This window comes from Sinocyclocheilus grahami, unplaced genomic scaffold, assembly GCF_001515645.1.
Source record: "Sinocyclocheilus grahami isolate Dianchi unplaced genomic scaffold, SAMN03320097.WGS_v1.1 scaffold1059.1, whole genome shotgun sequence".
Lineage (NCBI taxonomy): Eukaryota > Metazoa > Chordata > Actinopteri > Cypriniformes > Cyprinidae > Sinocyclocheilus > Sinocyclocheilus grahami.
This window is the reverse complement of record NW_015506238.1, coordinates 304,501-323,600: the sequence shown is the minus strand read 5'-3', so window position 1 is coordinate 323,600 and position 19,100 is coordinate 304,501. Positions and strand designations below refer to the sequence as shown.

The 19,100-nt window shown below is 36.6% G+C and overlaps 2 protein-coding genes across 3 annotated transcripts in view; one reads left to right on the top strand and one right to left on the bottom strand.

The window, feature by feature from the left end:
• Nucleotides 1-3,952: 3,952 nt before the first annotated feature.
• Nucleotides 3,953-5,489, bottom strand: LOC107566213 (alpha-2Db adrenergic receptor-like). Its single transcript, XM_016251585.1, has one exon. It carries the CDS (start codon nucleotides 5,387-5,389, stop codon nucleotides 4,010-4,012), a length of 1,380 nt encoding a protein of 459 aa, XP_016107071.1. The 5' UTR covers nucleotides 5,390-5,489; the 3' UTR covers nucleotides 3,953-4,009.
• A 9,799-nt stretch (nucleotides 5,490-15,288) lies between these two features.
• The window catches only part of LOC107566218 (CCR4-NOT transcription complex subunit 6-like), a 26,654-nt gene continuing 22,842 nt past the window's right edge, over nucleotides 15,289-19,100 (top strand). The window contains exons 1-2 of one of the 2 annotated variants that reach the window (XM_016251594.1): nucleotides 15,289-15,372; nucleotides 16,662-16,783. In XM_016251594.1, the coding sequence (XP_016107080.1) occupies nucleotides 16,672-16,783 (112 nt within the window). In that variant the 5' untranslated portion in view covers nucleotides 15,289-15,372; nucleotides 16,662-16,671. Of the gene's footprint in view, nucleotides 15,373-16,661; nucleotides 16,845-19,100 lie in introns of those variants that run through there. The other variant, XM_016251595.1, reaches the window with a different exon arrangement.

Sequence of the window (19,100 nt, the reverse complement as noted above, 5' to 3'; positions counted from 1 at the left end):
GAAGCACCACAATTAAACTGCGACATACACAGGGACAACTGAACAGAAATGTAAACGTTTATTTTGAAGCGTGAAGTATTAAATGTACAAAATGTGTAAATATAGCTCTGTAAAAATGTAAATTTTTACAGCACTGTTAAGTGTGTCCCACTAGATAATCGAAAGTTCTACACGCCCCATTGACCACTTTGGCCAAATGCAGGAAATATGTCATATAAGTAGACAAGTGGTCAAAGGTCAAAGATTGCAAGTGTGGGTACTGGGACAGGCCCAAAAGTGTCCAATGGATGCACACTTAATAATCTAGCCGGACATAGTAGGACATCTGGGTACTTTTTACCAACATATTTGGACGCAGAGACTGTCTTTATGACTCTTTCCAAATAAGGTGCTATTTGTTAACATTAACTAACAATGAAAAATACTTATGTTAATGCATGACTAGCATTAACTAATTGGACCGTATTGTAACGTGTTACCTACATTTTCTTTATTTACAATTTTTCTAAATCCTAAAACCTTCTTAAATAAGATTTTAAATAGGTTTTTAATTTGAGCTCAGACTTTAGACACCGCCATACATAATGCAGTTATTTCTTTAAGTCTAACACTTTGTTGTCATGTGATGACACTGCTAAAGCATCTGTTCTGTTTAATTTGTCACCCATAATCTAATTGCAACAATGCAAGCTGTTTTCTGAGGTTGCACACATTCCAGTGAGGACTGAGTGCTTCGTCTTCACATCGCTTCCCTCTGTGCTGTGGTACACAATGCTGCCCCTCATCTGATTAGCGTGTGCTGGAGCTGCTGCTGCCCAACCCCGGCTTCCCCTGATCTGACTCCGTTCCATCTCTCACAAGGAATGCTGGACTCTCATGTGATTTCTTTCTCTCATTTTCCTAACAGTCATTAATGTGCATGCAAAGTGGACGCCTCCCTGCTTTTAGTCACTTTACCATGAGCTCTGTTCTTTTTTTGTTTACAGCCTGGATGACAACCGACTGCAATTACGGTTCTCTGAAAAATGTATTAAGCTTCTTGCTTGAGTCCTGATGAGAAGCTCTGCCAAATGCAGTTACTAAGCATGGCCTGAAGCAAGATATTACATATGTTTTGATGGTTTAACCATCCAAAAGTGACAAGAACATCTAACACTGCAGTTTAAAAGCTTGTAAACAATGTGTCCACCACAACATCACACTATTTGTGGTGAAACAGCATCGTCCGCTTTGTTGGGTGGGTCAAGAGCGGAACATAGGAACAGAGGGAATCTGTCCTTGCTTTTTGCTATTCTCTTTTATTCTCTTTGATGTGTGTCTCTGGTCATTGAACACGATGTCTCTGTTCTCAGAAGCTGATTTCAGAGATGGAAGTTTTTCAATAGCTTTCAAGTAGGAGAGCGAGATTGGCTTAGATTTAACTGTGCACCAGTTCTGTCTTATTAGGGAACTTGGTTTCAAAAAAGAACAGTGCAGAATTACTGAACGGCCATGTGGAGGGCCCTCCCAGGGGCCTAAGCAGTGAGGCACCCCCTTTCCTGTTTGTGCATTGCATCCATTAAAACTGAACTGGAGCCAAATGTGTAATCAGGAGCCCCTGAACTTGAACAATTGTTGTTTCATAATCACGCACAATATGCATCAAATAGCTGAAACAAAACACAACAGGATCCTTTCGTCACTTGCATAATTTTCACACGTCCTCCAACATGGGGGTCTATTACCATCCATTGTTGCTAACAACGGCCTTAGCCTGCTCTCATACTGTGATAAGATGACTAACCAAGTTATTATTCATTTTCATTGATTATTAATTGTTACAAAAGACACACACACACACACTTATTTATTTATTAATAGTTTTTACTTTTAATTTTAACCTTGAAAATATCCCTAAAATACCCTGACGTTTGTGTCACAGGGCCCTGTTGTCCTTTGATCCAGCCCTAAATTGAAATTTTACTTGAGTGCATTATAAATATAATACTGTATTTATTTTATTAACATCATGGGGAGTTATGGTGAGTAACATCACAACACTTTTATGATCTAGAACAATAAAGATGAGATTTTTTGCCAAATGAACAAACGAAATAACACACAAATCATTCTTATTTGGCTCAGACTTACCAGCGGACAGAACGTGATCTATCATATAATCTTTGATTTTAAAGGTGATTTGAATAAGCTACTCTGTGTAACACTTCAGTTCAGCTGAGATTTAAATGCTATGGACATTTTATTATACAATTATGGTGGCATTAACATATAAATTACATTGAAATTAGGGCAATTAAATTTAGACTTTAAAAGCCTAGTTATTCTTGCCATCTTATGCAGCCTTTGACTGATCTAGTTAATTTAACATTATCACATTGGGAGGAAAGGAAAAATTAATATTGCATGTATTTAAAGCCTTTGGATGAAACAAATTCACCACCTGGTTTTCTTACAGGCCTTTGAAGCCCATCAGGACCGAGGACAGCAGCAATAATTCAGATCTTCAGTGTTGTCACAAGACTGAAAAACACGTGCTTCTAATGAGCAAACAGTTGCAATTTTCTTTCTGGTAATTGATTATAAAATATTCTAAGATATTAACAGTTAACAGTTAAAAAAAAACTTTCTCTTTCCTTAATCCCTCCCTGTCTAGCTTGTACTAATCTGAACAATGTCTGAAACTTTGTATAGCAAGCACTTCCTGTGTTTATTTGCCTCTTTATGATGAATCGCTTGTTGTATTTCTCAGTTGTAAGTCACTTTGGATAAAAGCGTCTGCTAAATGAATAAATGTAAATGCAAATGTTTATTTCATAAACGCCGGTCAGTTCAAAAACTTTATTAAAATGTCTCACATTAATGTCTTTGTACACTGAGCCAATTTAATGAAAGTGTCTGTCATATCTAAGCTGTTTCAATCCAGTTTTGAAGTATTTTGAACATGTACTCCTATAAATAATACATAATTAAAGAGGACTGCCACATCATGCGTGGTCTTTGAAGGAGTTTTCCCATTTGACCAGGTAACCTGTCCGTGTTTATCTGATGAAATAAACATAATGTATAATTTAAGTTAAAATCTCAAACATGAATACAATACAGTCCAAAAAATGTGCACAAGCAAGATAATTGATTATAGAACCCATAACACTATTAACAGAGCACACAGATAAACTCATACACAGGTAAACAAGATGTTTACATGCACACACATGCTCACACATATATATGGGTCAATGATGTGACACTCATTTTTGTCAGGATCCATTAAATTATTCAAAAATGCAATTCCTATTTGAACACCTGTACTATGATAAAATGTTTTTTTTTACATTTCTGAATTAGAAGTCATATTCGTGAGGTTTACAAAAAAATGTCAACGTGGTGTAACCAGATGGAGACTGTAAAAATTTTTTTAAACGCTTAAATTCTAGAAAAAAAAGATAAATTGGCATTATATCTTTCACTACAATATAACCATGGAAGCAGTTTTTTTAATTGTGGTGTAACATGGTGTAACATGCAGAAAGACATTCTGTTCTCATGTGACAAGAAAACCATAAAACTCGTATTACTGTGTGTCAAGATGATTTGTTTAGGTCAAATGGGGTCAGCCTATAAGAACACCATGATATTCATGAATCAAAATGATATAATACAAATTATGTTTGAAAACTGTTTGGAAGCTTTTTATATACTAATTTATCTAGGCATATTCAATGTGCAAGGAAAGAATTTTAGTAGCTTTTATTTAATGATTACACCACTTGACATTTTAAGGCAGATATGTGTCTATATTATAGACTGAAAAAATGGTAACCTAAAAAATTGCTGAATCAACACTAAATTTAAGGGCAAGATCAGGTCGAAATAGCTCTTTAATGTTACACGGTTACCACTTTTTTACAGTGTATTATGTTATATTATATTATATTTTCAAAAGATTCCCCCTCTTTATAATCTCTGACACTTTTATTTGTCACTGACCCATACACATATGTGTGTGCATTTACGTGCGTATAGAATGCTTGCACATTATCTTCTTGAACGCTTTCCTAAAGTCTCTATTGAAAATTGTATAAATTATGGGGTTCACAGAGCTGTTGCAGTAACCAATCCAGAAAAAGAGATTAAATAGAGAATCCGGTATTGTGCAACTTTCTCGGCATATGGCATGAAGGCTGTACGTGAAGAAAAAAGGAAACCAGCAGAGCACGAACACCCCCATAACCACTGCCAGCACGAAGGTGAAGCGCTTCTCTCGCATCTGTGCCAGTTTGGATTTGGACAAAGACAGCTGACGCGCCTTCGGCTCCTGATCGAGGTCCGACGCGCGGCTACATGCCCATGACAGCCGTCCATTTTGCTTTGGGCACGCGTGTGCACCTTCCACCTTCCTGCTCTTGGCGAAGCGCGAGTTTCTTTGTCTGTTGGAGACGCTGCTGTCCTCTAGATCGATGTCGTCGAGTTCGCCTTTGCGCTCTCGGCTGCCTGAGCTGTGGCTGCTGGGGCTCTCCATCTCTGACTTGCCTTTACGCACGAAGCAGGTCTCGGATTGCGAAGGCTGTCGCTCCATCCCGTTCTTAGCCACGAACACGGTGGACGCGCGCTGTTTGGCCACCCTGTAGATCTTGCAGTACACCAAAATCATGATGAGACCAGGCGCAAAAAACGACACCATGCAGGAGGAGAGGATGTACCAGGTCTCGTTGTTCAGCAAGCACTCCAGCTCGTCGTGTTTGGTCATGAGAAGCGGTGGGAAGGAAATCACAGCCGAAATGACCCACACCACCGTGATCATGAACTTTATTCTTCGCGGAGTTCTCTTTAGGTTGTACCTGACCGCTTTGGTGACAGACCAGTAGCGGTCCAAACTTATGGCGCAGAGGTGCACAATGGATGACGTGCAGAAGAGCACGTCCAAAGCCAGGTAGAAGGCACACCAGGTGCTTCCAAAGTACCAGTAGCCCATCACTTCATTGGCTAGGGAGAATGGAATAACCAAAGTGGCCACCAAAATATCAGCAGATGCCAAAGAGACCAGAAAGAGGTTCTGTGGCGCACGCAGCGCGCGGCTGGTGAAAACGGCCACCACCACTAATACGTTACCCACTATGGTCACCAAGATAATCACGGTAACCACGAGAATGATGAGCATCGTAGCGTACTGTGAATGCGGCGGGGGTCTAGGCGCGCTCGTGCCATTAGTTTCCGCGGATGAGTTCGGCGAGAGGAAGGGGATAGTAGTTATATCCATTCTGAGTGCCTTCGGCGCTGTTCCCCCATTTCCAGGCGTATTCTCATCCAAAACGCGCTTCGACTTCAAACTTGTAGCAACCAATCTGAAGCGCTGCGCGATCCGCCAAAAACTCTGCGCCAAACGTATCATACCAAAGATAGTGTGCTAACTTTTAAAACTCCCAGATGATATGAATATCTTTCATCAATTCCAGGTGCCTTTTTGATGGGGTAGTGGTCAACCACACAGAGCCAAGACATGTTTTGTTTTCCTAAAGAAGCGCCCGCGGAGACAAGCGGCAGGGAATGTCTGGTGTTGAGCTTGAGTCTTCGGTACGCTCCAGTGTGTCGCGCTGAACATATATGGGAGTGTTTGTGCCCGTTTCACTCCTCCTCTCTCTCTCTCTCTCTCTCTCTCTCTCTCTCTCTCTCTCTCTCTCTCCCTCTCTCTCTTCACGAGACGGAGGTGTGCTGTTTGCGCTGTCAAACTATGCAAGCTCTCGAAATGTGATTAATTAGCAATAAAGCATTGTAAAATCCATAAGTAGTCGCATGTTATAATAACTTTCATTAATAAGTCATGAATGTACATGGAATATATTAATCAAAGTTTAATTTCATTACCCAGTAATCTTTTAAGAATTATATAATGGTATTTATATAATACAGTTAGTTACTAGCACTTACTTCAACAGTGCATCTTATAATTGCCAATAGCAATATTTGTATGTAATGTACATAACTGATAAACACATTTGTAATAAACGCCTGGTCATAGAAATTATGATAACAGGGGCAGGTTATTGATTAGAAAATACTTATTTTTTGCTGGTTCCTTGCACAATACTAACACTTTTACCATGGTGCATGATTTTTAAACCAATACATTTTCACATTTGCATCTCATAACCAGCATCGTAAGTAAACTTGCTCGGTAGCTCACCTGGTACATCTTTATGGGTATGAGACCAATGATACACAAGTCACAATAAAAGAACAAAGAACTTGTTAAAAGCAAGCTAAAATGGCAAGATTGCTTTAAAATTAACCTTCTAGAGCCATTCATTGGACATTTAATTTAATAACCAATGGATCCTCTGTGAATGGGTGCTGTCAGAATAAGAGTCCAAACAGCTGGTAAAACATCACAATAATTCAATTCTCATTTTTGCAACACCCTAACACATAGCTGATAACACAAATGAAAAAAGTATCATTTTGAATGAAATCTAAACAGATATATAATAATAATAATAATAATAAAAAGGAATGAAATGAAAATAATCATGTTATATTAAAATTGTATATTTTTATATTAAATTTAAATATTTAATTTAATTTAATTTTGCAATATTTTACATTACAATTATATTGTAATGTAACCTACAGTTTACCAATTATCAGGTTTGTATTGTTTATTTATTTAGTAATTTATTAGACGCTTTTATCCAAAGCGACTTACAAATGAGGACAACAGAAGCAATCAATTGTAGTATTAAAACAACTAAAAACAGATCCAAAACTAAAAGCTAAAACTTTATAAATGCTACTTATACAGATTTTTAAAATAAAGAGATTAAATAAAAATGACAAAGGCATACAACAAAATTTCAGAACTTAACATTTAAATGAAAAACAAAAAATAAAGCTAAAAACAATTCAAAATATGAAAGAACAAAAGAGTATAATAATGATTCTAACATAACACTGCGCCAAACACCAAAAAAACAACTACATATGTGTATGTACAACCACACACACATACATATATACTGTATATGTACATACACATTTATAAATTCAAATATATATATATTATTTCATTTCCATTTAGTTTGTTGAAGTTTGTTGTATATTCAGACATAATTGAACTCAAATTAAAATACAAATACAGATAATACAAATCAAACGACCGTAGTTTATCAGTAATCCTAAAAAATAACACTGCCAAACTTACATGCTAAAAAACAACAACTTACACATAGTAAGAAATGGTTATAAAAACTGAAACAGAAGCGAAACAAGTAATATGAAAGAGGAGAAATAAAAAGTGATACTTATCCTTTGCCGGTGTCCCTGCCCGGTGGAGTCGCACGGGAGAGTCGATGGTCTTTACTCTCTTCGGTCTTCACACGAGGAGGCCTTCACGTGACGGCTGCATAAAATTAATTAATATTAATTAAGTCATTAATATTGTTTTTATTGTTACTGAATACATTCATTAAAAGTTATAATTACTAGCATTTTCACAATATGTAATGTTGTGACAGTTCCTCCTGAAGGCAATTAGTCACTAATGTAATTCCCAGTGTGAACTAATTAATGCCATATAAAATATGCTACATTCTGGAGCTTTGGGGTAATTTGGATGCTTCATTTTGCTCCACATGCTTAAGCAACAAATATCCTCATTTATTTTTAGAGACCTGATTGTTAACTTGCTATACAATTATTAGGCCTGTAATTCTAGTGAATATAGTCATTGAAAGTGAGATTCATTGACTACTAGCTGAAAATAGCAAATTAGGTAGAATTTAAGATGTCAGTAACCAACTAATTGTACCTCTGGACTTTTGCTTTAAAAAATCTAACTAAAATGAAAGTGTTTTTATATAGAACACCATTTTTTGAGTGTAAAAACAGAATTCATGAGTTAGTTAACTGCTGACCTATAAGTATAGTTACTCAACAAAGATAATGACCCTTAATGACCCGTGATGTTGAACAATGTGAAATTCAGTCAGCACTGAGGCATAATGGCTTTTGTTAAAGTGTCAAAATGAGAATGTTTGCAGAGCATGGCGCTGAATTGATAAATCTCTTAAACCCAGTTGATTAAAATAGGAAATGCTAGTGTTATATAAATATTGAGATTCAACAGTAATTTGCATTCATTTACTATAAAACAATTGTTTGCAACAGACTGACTAACTGATAAAGCATTGTGGCCAATAAACAGAGCAGAATCACAACTGATTTCAAGAGAGTTTGACGTTAACATGCTGCTAAGCTAACTGCCCAATACTAGTAAGCATAAAAATAAACAGCTCATATAATATAATAAGTATATTATGTGAAATTCAGTCAGCACTGAGGCATAATGGCTTTTGTTAAAGTGTCAAAATGAGAATGTTTGCAGAGCATGGCGCTGAATTGATAAATCTCTTAAACCCAGTTGATTAAAATAGGAAATGCTAGTGTTATATAAATATTGAGATTCAACAGTAATTTGCATTCATTTACTATAAAACAATTGTTTGCAACAGACTGACTAACTGATAAAGAGAGCAGAATCAATAAACAGAGCAGAATCACAACTGATTTCAAGAGAGTTTGACGTTAACATGCTGCTAAGCTAACTGCCCAATACTAGTAAGCATAAAAATAAACAGCTCATATAATATAATAAGTATATTATACCTATAAGAAAATAATAAGTTTGCTGTTAAATTAACAATAAGTATATTTATAGTTAATATTTCTCTCACCTTTATACAACATCTCAGGATAATTTTTTCACTGAACATGTCACAATGCATTCTAACGAATGTATATAATGCTGCCTTTAAATTTGGCTATAAGATATCTTAACACTGCTAAGCGTGACTCATAAAACAACAGTCGGAAATATATTTCAAAATGGTTGTTGTTGTTGGTCAGGCTTTTATGACTCATATAGTGCGATCAAGAATATGGGGCATATACTCGAGAAGGAAAAAAACACCTCAGTTTTATTCAGAGGCCCAAACTGAGCAAAAATAGGCATCTTTATAACAGTATAGCAGACTACTTAGAGAAAATGCATGCAAATATCGGTTGTCATCTATGATATTGAAATGCTTAAGCTCATGTATCAAAGCTCTGCAATTTTTATTGCGAGGAGCAAAACATATAACGCAATGCAATACAATGATAACTGAGAGATGCACATAAACATTTCTCAAAAGCTTGATGTATGATGTTCGTATTTGATCCTCACATTTCAACACGATTTTTCTAAAAAAAAAGAAAAAAAAAAAAGAAGTATAGATAATCAACTAAACCTAAGTTGCTTCAGTCCAGTAAGTGTTCATCTTTAAATATTACTAATACTATAAAAGTTATTTTACTTTATAAAAATCAGTAAAAACACATCACAGCAAAAAGACGGCTTGTAGGTGAATATTTTTACAATTATACTAAAAGGCCATTTACTTGGCAAAAATAGTAAACTATCAATTAGTTGACTCAATGCATGCAGTAGATTGTGTAAAATATGTTATTCATAATTTGCATTTCAATCATGATACAATAGGCTTTATAGGGTTTAAGGAAACGTTCAACAAAAAAATTAAATTCTGTTATCACCCCCATGTTGGTCCAAACCCGTTAGGCATTCTGTGTTGAACACAAACAAATAAATAACCACTGAGATATTTCTTGAAATATCTTCTTTTATGTTCCACAGAAGAAATAGAGTCATACAGGAACAACATGATGACAGAACTTTCATATTTGTATAGATTGGCCCTTTAACAACATGTTTTTAACATGTTTTCAGGTTTTGTAACACCTCTGATGCCCTAAAATATTGTCTCTGTAGGCAGCTCACTAGAGCACATAAGAAAGACACTGTGTGATGCTTTGAATGCTGCATTACTATTATGAGCAGTGGACTCACACTAGGCATTTGCTGGGTAATCAACCATTCTCTCTTTATGGGCCTTTTAGGGCAAATGCTCTGGCTTTGAAGTGCTGATTGATGTAATTACAAATTCAATTGAGCCCTCTTAATTGTAATTCAGGGAGAAGGTCAATATTATGAAATATTACTATATACTTTGTGCGTGAATGCTCAGAAATTAACACTGGAGGTTCACCGATTAATGAGTGGAGTGCGCTGGGATCTGTTGTTCTCATTTGGTTGCTTTGTTCACAGGAGTCAGCGTCAGCACTTATATCTCAGCTAACAGATGTGTCATTCCTGCTGCTTTCTGTGACAAGCTCAGATGTGTGGCAACTGTGCACATTTCTTGCTCTTTGTCAGTATGCTGGCTCACATGCATGTGTTCTATTATACAGGCGAACACACAGTTTTCTGCAGAAAATCCCCACGGGTTATGATGTTTTATGAACTCAGGGATGCTGAACTCCCTCAGTGTGTGTAATGACTTGGTGGGTTTACCAGCATCGCAGCTGTAACCCAACCCTAACCCTATGACGCCATTGGCACACGCGGCTGGAGGAAAACACAAGGTTTTGTGCCTTGAATACTGCCTTGAATTGTTTTCTGCTCCAACCTCCTTTGGTTTTTGCCCTTCAGCTAATGATGCTCCTTATTTAAATCTTCAAAAGGGGAGGGAAAAAAATCTTTTTTATAGTAGTTTCATCAAACCATTATTTAGTTGTTCATTTGCATTAATTGTCATCACCTTTAGTGTGATTGGGATTGATTTCTGTATCAAAGTCAAAGCAATGATCTATAAACATCTCAAATAATGTGCTGGGGAAAAAGGAGCTATCCATCTATCTATATATTTAAGAAATATTTTCTGAAAATATATAATTCAATTTTTTTTAGGCAAAAACAAATATTTTACTAAAACAAAAATTAAAATTACTGTTCATGAGAAAAAGCCAAAGTAATTTCCAATGAGCTGGTATGTGAAAGTATGAGTTATGGCTATTTGATTTGAAGCAGGACCTGTCCTTTCGGACTCAATGATTTGAGGTCTTGTGAAGGTACAAGATGATGTAAACCCATGGCAGGAAATATGCCCCCAGAATGCATTAAACGCTCAGGTAGCCCACGTTTAATCAACTTTGTATCCATGTGGCATCTTGTCTGTGCCAGCCCATCTCTCAATTTGCCCGACAAGGTCCAGAAGATGAGTAATGGGGCATGTTGGTTGGGATTTTTCAAGGTGTGGAGCTTTAAGGGAACATCTATCATGGGTAGCAGGGCCGTGTTATCATGGTATATCTGTCCGCTCATGATGTGGCAACTGGACACATGGGCAGCCGGTGAATAAACTGCAATTCCACATGACATAAGAGACCCTAGAGATGCTGGAAAAAGCTAAATGCAGCAGCTAATATTTTCCATGTTTAACATCTAATGTAATATATTTAATGACCTAGGCTATTTCTCTGCTCAATGTCGCCTGTGTTCCTAAATATAGCTTGTATACGTACTTGGCCATTCACGTTGTTATGCAAAGAGGTAAATGTAATTATAACATTGATCTTATTGATAGAGACGTGCTCACTGGAGGTGTGAATGTGGGGGTGTGAGTGTGAGAATTGAACAGGGAGACACAACAAAGGAAAAAAGAACCCTGTTTACTCTGAATTATTAAATGAGATGCAGAAAAGAAAATCTGGGCGATCAGGGCTCTCACAGCTTCTTGTCAAAGGTCAAAACGCGGCCCCTGTGACAAATTCCCAGCTTGAAGGGATCCCCCAGGGCCCTCTCTGTTCATGATTCAGACCCACAGGTCTCTTTGGTTTCTTTCATGGTTTCATTGTTTGCATTTGACTTACACATTAAGCTTCTTTGTTTTAAAAGAAAAACTGAGAGAAGGCAAAAAAAACAACAACAACAACCTTGAAGTTTACTAAAAAAAAGTTACTTGAGCAAACAATATTCTCAGTTGCATTGCTGTAATAATATTTGTTAAAATCTTCCAATAAAGTGGCACATAAAGTTAATAATATTGTAATATTTTCCTCACCATAATTATTTAATTATGTTTTAATTTTAAAAATGATCATAAATAATAATTGATAATACTTGCGCACCAAATCCGTATTGACAGCACTGACCAAATATTTGAAAATGGAAATGCGCCATGAAGGTCAGTGTAAGTAGTCCATTTGTTACCATCACCATCCCTTTACAATTGACCAATCAGAATCACGTATTCCAGAGAGTCACATAATAATGAATAAAAATGGACATACAGGGGATTTATTGACTAGTGATGTTCAATACAAAAAGTCACTCATGTATAATTTCATCAACACATCTGATGAAACAGATTAGAGACATTAGAGATTTCCACATTAGAGAATGTGTCTTTAGACTCCAATAAGCCAATTACAAACAAGAGATGCTTAATCCTCTTCATTTCAAACAAGGAGAGTCGCTATAAAAAAAGTATTAATCAGTTTATTTGCTTTATTCTGTTTACTGTTCTCTTTGTGTGGCACTGTTGATTTTTGAACTACCGAGTTTGAGTACAGAACAACCACAATAGGCTTAGTAACATAAGACTCCTTTTGAATTTGTCAAGTGTATTTAAACAAGTCCTCTGTATTACTCAATTACACGTCAAAACTGTCATCCACCGATGAATATGAATCAAAAGTGAATACTAAATGTGATATGGCTGGAAGACTTGGTGAATAAAGAGAAATGACAGCTATATGCCAAACCATGAGTATCACTGCAAGCACATGATGAGATTTCCTTCTTTTTTCTACAACCTTTACTTTTTCCCTTGACCTTTAGTCCCTGCTCATTAGAGATGAAAAATTATGACTTTACCAGACTCCTTTCCTACTGCGCTGAGATAATTATCAAGTGTTTGATTTATATAACCCGAGCCGTTCGATTTCTTGAAAGCGCTAATAATGCTGACACTCGCATGCTATTGAAAGCCATTCAATAGCTTTTGGCAGGGATGTCTCAATCATAGTCATTTAAATGAATCCTACTGTTCAAAGCATTAAGTCACTGCATTGGAGAGCTTTCAGGCACACATCTGCACAGTTAGCGGAAGTGGGAGCGAGATGATTGAGAAACACAAGATGATAGGACATTTGACAAGCACAACCCTTGCAATGCTCAGATAAGTGAATGCGGCAATAGCATCTGTCAGATTTCAATGTGCGCACCACAGCAGCATCCTCATTTAGCAGCGTGCTAAATGAGGATGCTGCTTAAAATTACGCTTTGGAAGGGTAGGAGCTAATTGGATGATGTGGATTCAGTGGGGCACATGTGGATGATAAAGAAATGTTTACATCTCTGATTTGTTTTGAATTGTAGAATTGTAATTGGTATTGGCTTGGTAAAATATACACTATAAAATAAAATACAGATCTAATATTATATCAGATATTGCCTTTCCAATATACTTATAAATCACATCATTGCCTCTTGAAACAGTGTTTCTTGCACTTTTTTTTAGATAAAAATCACATAAAAACTGTCTTAGAAACTTCATGTCATGATCATGTCTTCAAAAGGTAAACAGCATGAAACAAGTCTGCACACACACTCCACCAGAAATCATATGCAAAAAGTTTACTGAAATAAACAAGGCAAATGTTTCACATGTTGACCATTTTGAATGCCACACATGATCATGTCTTAAGCATTTATATTTGCTATGTTTTTTACACATTTTTTTTGTGTATAGATTTTATTTTCCCAGAATCAGACTTTCAATAAAATGTGAAAATTCATCATAAAAATATGAATGTTTTCATGTGTACTATGATAAATCAAATCTAAGAGTGCAACAAACATGATCCATTTTAATATTGTGTAAATGCACAATACTATCTTCTAAATAAATACATAAATGTAAAAATACATAAATGTAAAAAATTCTGCGTTCCTTTTACATGTCAGTGGCAAATTAGATATTATGTAAAATCATTAGCACTTATCCTGTACATGAGTCAGTTAGGCATGTGTTTGATAGTCATTAATGCACAAAATGATGTGTCTGGCATACCTGTAGTTATTTTATTATCAATAGGCCTATGTCATTTTGATATGTTTTTTTTTTCACTGTTTGTGAATTCATTAATTATAGAAACTTCCATTTAAGTTGTTTTTTCTTTAGCATCTGTTGGGTTTATGATTTATGAAAATATGAAAACAATCCAATATGCATCACAGCTAGAAAAACATCATAAAAATATCAAATAAACTAATTTTACTCAATTTCACTATTATACCACAATCAAAAGTCTAAGGACAAAAAGCAATGCAAATGTTCTATATCCATAGAATAGCTACAGTAGCCTATATACTAGTCTGTGTTTTATCGTCTACTGTTTCAGCTAGGCTACATAAATAAATAAATAACGGGTAGTATACGGTGTATACAGTAGGAGGTATTCAGTAAACCAGTATTCAATTTTTAACAAGAGCCCAGATGTGAGTGTAAAGCCCTATGATGCCATCCAGTGTCCAGTCAAATGTACTGTATGTCATAAACGAATTTCAATTATAACATATTTATTTTATTTTCTTGGAAACATGAAAGCCTTTAAAGACTTATTGCTTGTATATTCCAAGAGCAAACTGAAAGTACAGTTTCTTCACATATTATTCTATGTGGTTGAAATAATCTATTGGGAAGTGATGCACCTCATATCAGTTATAAAACATTTTATGATTCACGTATTATTATATTATATATTATTATATTATATATTCACGTATGTCGTCTGATTTTCAAGTGTTCAAGCCTGACAATCTCTTACATGTCAGTCGCCATATTATATATAATTTTTAGAGTGTTTACAACAAAAACATGCCTCCTATTTAGTTAACTTGTTTCTTAAATGCAATTTCATCAGTTGCCATTACTATTATCAATGCATAATGATCTATGGCGCGTTTATTAAAAAAAATGCATATTTGTTTTACTCTACTCGTCAACATCCGCAAAATTGACCTATTTTTGTGACTCCCATTTTCAGTAGCCCCTCACTGCAGAACACAAGATCCAGGGGGCGGGGTTGGATCCACATCTAGGGGGTGGAGATTGGTAGGTTTAGGGGTGGAGATGGGTGGGTTTAGGGATCAGGGGGTGGAGACGGGTTGGTTTAGGAATGTGTAAGGTGGGAGGAGTTGGATCTAGATCCCCCCTGGATCTTGTGTTCTGCAGTGAGGATCTCCCCATTTTTGGCCTGCCTCGCTGGCGTAAAACAGTACGGAGGCGTCGAGCTCACGAGCGGACCAATCAGATCGCTCGTTTCAGGGGCAGCCAATGAGGGAGGCGCTTCTTATCGCGCCCAGAAAATCTCACGGCCGCCATGATGCTTGTTTGCCTTGCCTTCAGTGAGAAAGAGCAGCGGATCAGAAACAAAGGAAACGCGCACTCGTCTTTGTGAACTGGAATGAGCTTACAGGTACATCTAATACGGGGTTGAGGCCTTTTCAAATGTAGGCTAGTGGTATGTGAGCAACGGAATATATTTTCTTTCACATTGCTTTGCGTCTGGTGTTGGTCTAGTTTTGTAAATGTATAATCGCATGTTAGCCAGTTAGCCCATGAGCTAATTTGCTCAATCTGAATATAGAGGAAATGATGGATCGATAAGATTGTGATCTTTTAATTTGTATTGGGTGCGTGCGTGGGCGCTTTAAAAACTATGATGGATTGATGAAATTAGCAACCAAGCAAGTTGAGATCTATGTTGTTGGTTATGTAAGCAGCCTGCTGTGTCCGTAGGAAAGCTACATATGCTAACGCAGGCGTATTCTATTTATTTATTAACATCGTAAAACGTAATAATTTACTTTTGATGGTTCCGGGCGATTAATATAGCACAAATGCACTTAAAAAGTAATGTGGTTTCCTCCAGTAAACGGATAACGCTCGCATTGTAGGGGGTCCGATCAAACGAATTCAGCAAATCTGGGGACAAGTACATATTACGATCTAAAGCCAATTCATTTCCTAATTCCGTGTTCTTAATTGACTCATTAAGACGCCTTGAAGGTTGCCGTTTTCTCCGTGTATTTGACTCGCACGGCTAGCAGCCCTAAGTTAGCTCTGTAACGTGGCTCTGGGAGATAAACACGAGGTGCTGGTGTTTTTGTTTGGGTTCCGTTGCACAGCGATGATGAAAGACCAAAAACGAACCGCATCTGGCCCGTTGGTTCACTGAATAGTTAGCGATTAACACTGCAGTTATGTAATGGATATATATACTGGCACCTTGTTTATTTGGAGTTGAGTTAGCAAGGACTTAAGCTGCACCTTTGTTTCTTGGGATTAGTAATATGAACCGACTTTCTGTTTGTGCCACGACTAACAGTTTTACTCTATCGAAGCAGATCTCATTTAAAACCACGTCTGAAAGAGTCGCCCTTTGCCTAAGGTGCCAGCTGTTCGCTCAAGATTTACTACCGCTAGTTGGTAACTTCTTACAAAACTTTGTACGTTTTGCGCAAGTATCTTTTTGTCATATGCGTAATGGAAAAATCCCCTCAGTTATTGGTCCTGGAATTGCTTTTGTGTGTGTTCTCACTGCTGCTCCCTTACACTCTCAGAGGGTTTAGTAATGTTGTTGTTGTTTTATTAGGCATTTCACCTGTTCTGTTTCCTGTCGTATAAAACTGCTTCATGTGTGTAAAGTGCTACACCTTTCCTGTAATATTGTTCTGTGGTGAAAGTGATTGTTGTTTGTTTCAGTATTACAGGGATGCCCAAGGAAAAATATGATCCGCCTGACCCAAGGAGGATGTACTCAATAATGTCCAGTGAGGAGGTGGCCAATGGGAAGAAGTCATATTGGGCCGAGCTGGAGATTGTTGGTAATGTTTGGGGTCTCAGAGGGGGTCATGATGTCAGAGTGAAATGAAAGCAAAATGCACGGTTCGTTTAAAGTTGGCATGAAATGGAAATTCACTTTGTATTTTGTAAATGCATGTTATAGTTCGTATTGTGAACAATTAATCTGTGCTTCTTTTTTTTTTTTACCTCGTTGTTTTGAATCAAAATGGCATAACTGGATATTCCAGTGAAAATGGCAGACTTCTTTCTGGTGACGTATGCAGGAATTCTCCAGTCTTTTAGTCCGCTTAAACCCACCCCGCAAGCTCACGTTCACCTGGCCTCACTTTTGAGCATGATGCCCACATCTCAAAATCCAAAGAACAGATGAATAGAAACAAGTGTCCGCCCTACATTTTTTTTTCATTACATTCAGATGTTTGTTACAATATGTTAGAAAAGCTGTGTTGCTGATCGTTTCATTGTGACTTTCAGTGCTCATTATTCCAATAAAATGTTAGTACTAATTAGGGCTGGGCGATGTATATTTAAAAAAATGATCAAAAATAATATGATAAAAAATCTCGATATTGTCAATTTTTACTATATTTGAGATATATCTCTGTTTGCATTTGCTTTTAAATAATAATTAAAAAAACATGATTTTCTTTTGCCCCCATAAAAAAAAAACAACAAAAACAATTTAGGTAGAACAGGGGTGTATTCCAGAAAGGAGTGGTATTTTGGGGGTTTTGTCACATTTACAGTGTCGGCATGATGAAATAAAAGTGGTGCGGTGAGAAAAATAATCTTGTTTCCATTTGCTTAGTCCGCTTAAACCCACCCCGCAAGCTCACGTTCACCTGGCCTCACTTTTGAGCATGATGCCCACATCTCAAAATCCAAAGAACAGATGAATAGAAACAAGTGTCCGCCCTACATTTTTTTTTCATTACATTCAGATGTTTGTTACAATATGTTAGAAAAGCTGTGTTGCTGATCGTTTCATTGTGACTTTCAGTGCTCATTATTCCAATAAAATGTTAGTACTAATTAGGGCTGGGCGATGTATATTTAAAAAAATGATCAAAAATAATATGATAAATCTCGATATTGTCAATTTTTACTATATTTGAGATATATCTCTGTTTGCATTTGCTTTTAAATAATAATTAAAAAAACATGATTTTCTTTTGCCCCCATAAAAAAAAAACAACAAAAACAATTTAGGTAGAACAGGGGTGTATTCCAGAAAGGAGTGGTATTTTGGGGGTTTTGTCACATTTACAGTGTCGGCATGATGAAATAAAAGTGGTGCGGTGAGAAAAATAATCTTGTTTCCATTTGCATTAAGATTATTTTTCTTACCCCACTGGCAGATAATTTTATTTCCTCCAGGAAATAAGACTAATATTTTATTATTGTATATAGAAAATGCATCACGATTTAAGAATTTTTAGATATTTGTTCTTGAAATAAGGCAAACATCTCAGCAATAAAAGCATTTTTGCAGCATGAATGAGTTATTTAAACATCGCTTATGCTTAAAAAAGGGGGAGGAGACCGAAAGAAACTCTGGGTTTACTGAAGAATACCTGCTCCCGACCAGGTTAGGTTCACATACTATAACTTACCGAAAGGTTTAGTTTTGTCTTTTATTGGGACTGTTTCCAACAAAACCCACTTTGTGGAATACACCCCGGCTACTGTTACAAAGTAAATACAAAATGTTTAGTGCAAATTTAAGCAGTTAAAAAAAAATCTAGATCAAGTCTCAAAACCAAAGAGATATTCTTTATCAAAGTTAAGACTCTGCCACGCCCCCCTAAAACAGCTTGTTCTAACACGCCCCCACATATCTACCTCACTGTGGAAATATTTGCATAATGCCGCCCAAATGTTAACGCAAAGAAGGAAGGCGTGGTTTCAGTAACCGCAGTTAGTGTTGAAGCAGCATGTCAGGGAGACGCTGTGTGTTTCTAGGCGAAAGCAAAAGCACTTTATTTGGCCTTCCGAAAGTAGATGCATTTAGGAATCTTTAAGATTACTTACAACAGAACAGCAATGCATTTTATGGACGACCGTTTCGTGAACCTAGGAGAGGAGGTAATTCTGACTTTGCTATGACAATCTGGCGCTTCTGAATCAGCTACTGTTTTGTTATTAGTTTACGTATTTGCTATTGACTGTTGAAATGCGGAGTTTTGCGCATTGTGTGTGTGTGTGTGAGAGAGAGAGAGCGAGAGAGAGAGAGAGACACACACAGACACAGACACAGGAGTCAGCTGTCTTAACCGTGGCTTGTGTACTGCAAACACATACCAGCTTCATCACGGTGTCTGTCACGCGACTCTGTTC

What these genes read in the sequence shown, in the direction of transcription:
- LOC107566213 (XM_016251585.1), bottom strand. Translation starts at nt 5,389, where the DNA reads ATGATACGTTTGGCGCAGAGTTTTTGGCGGATCGCGCAGCGCTTCAGA.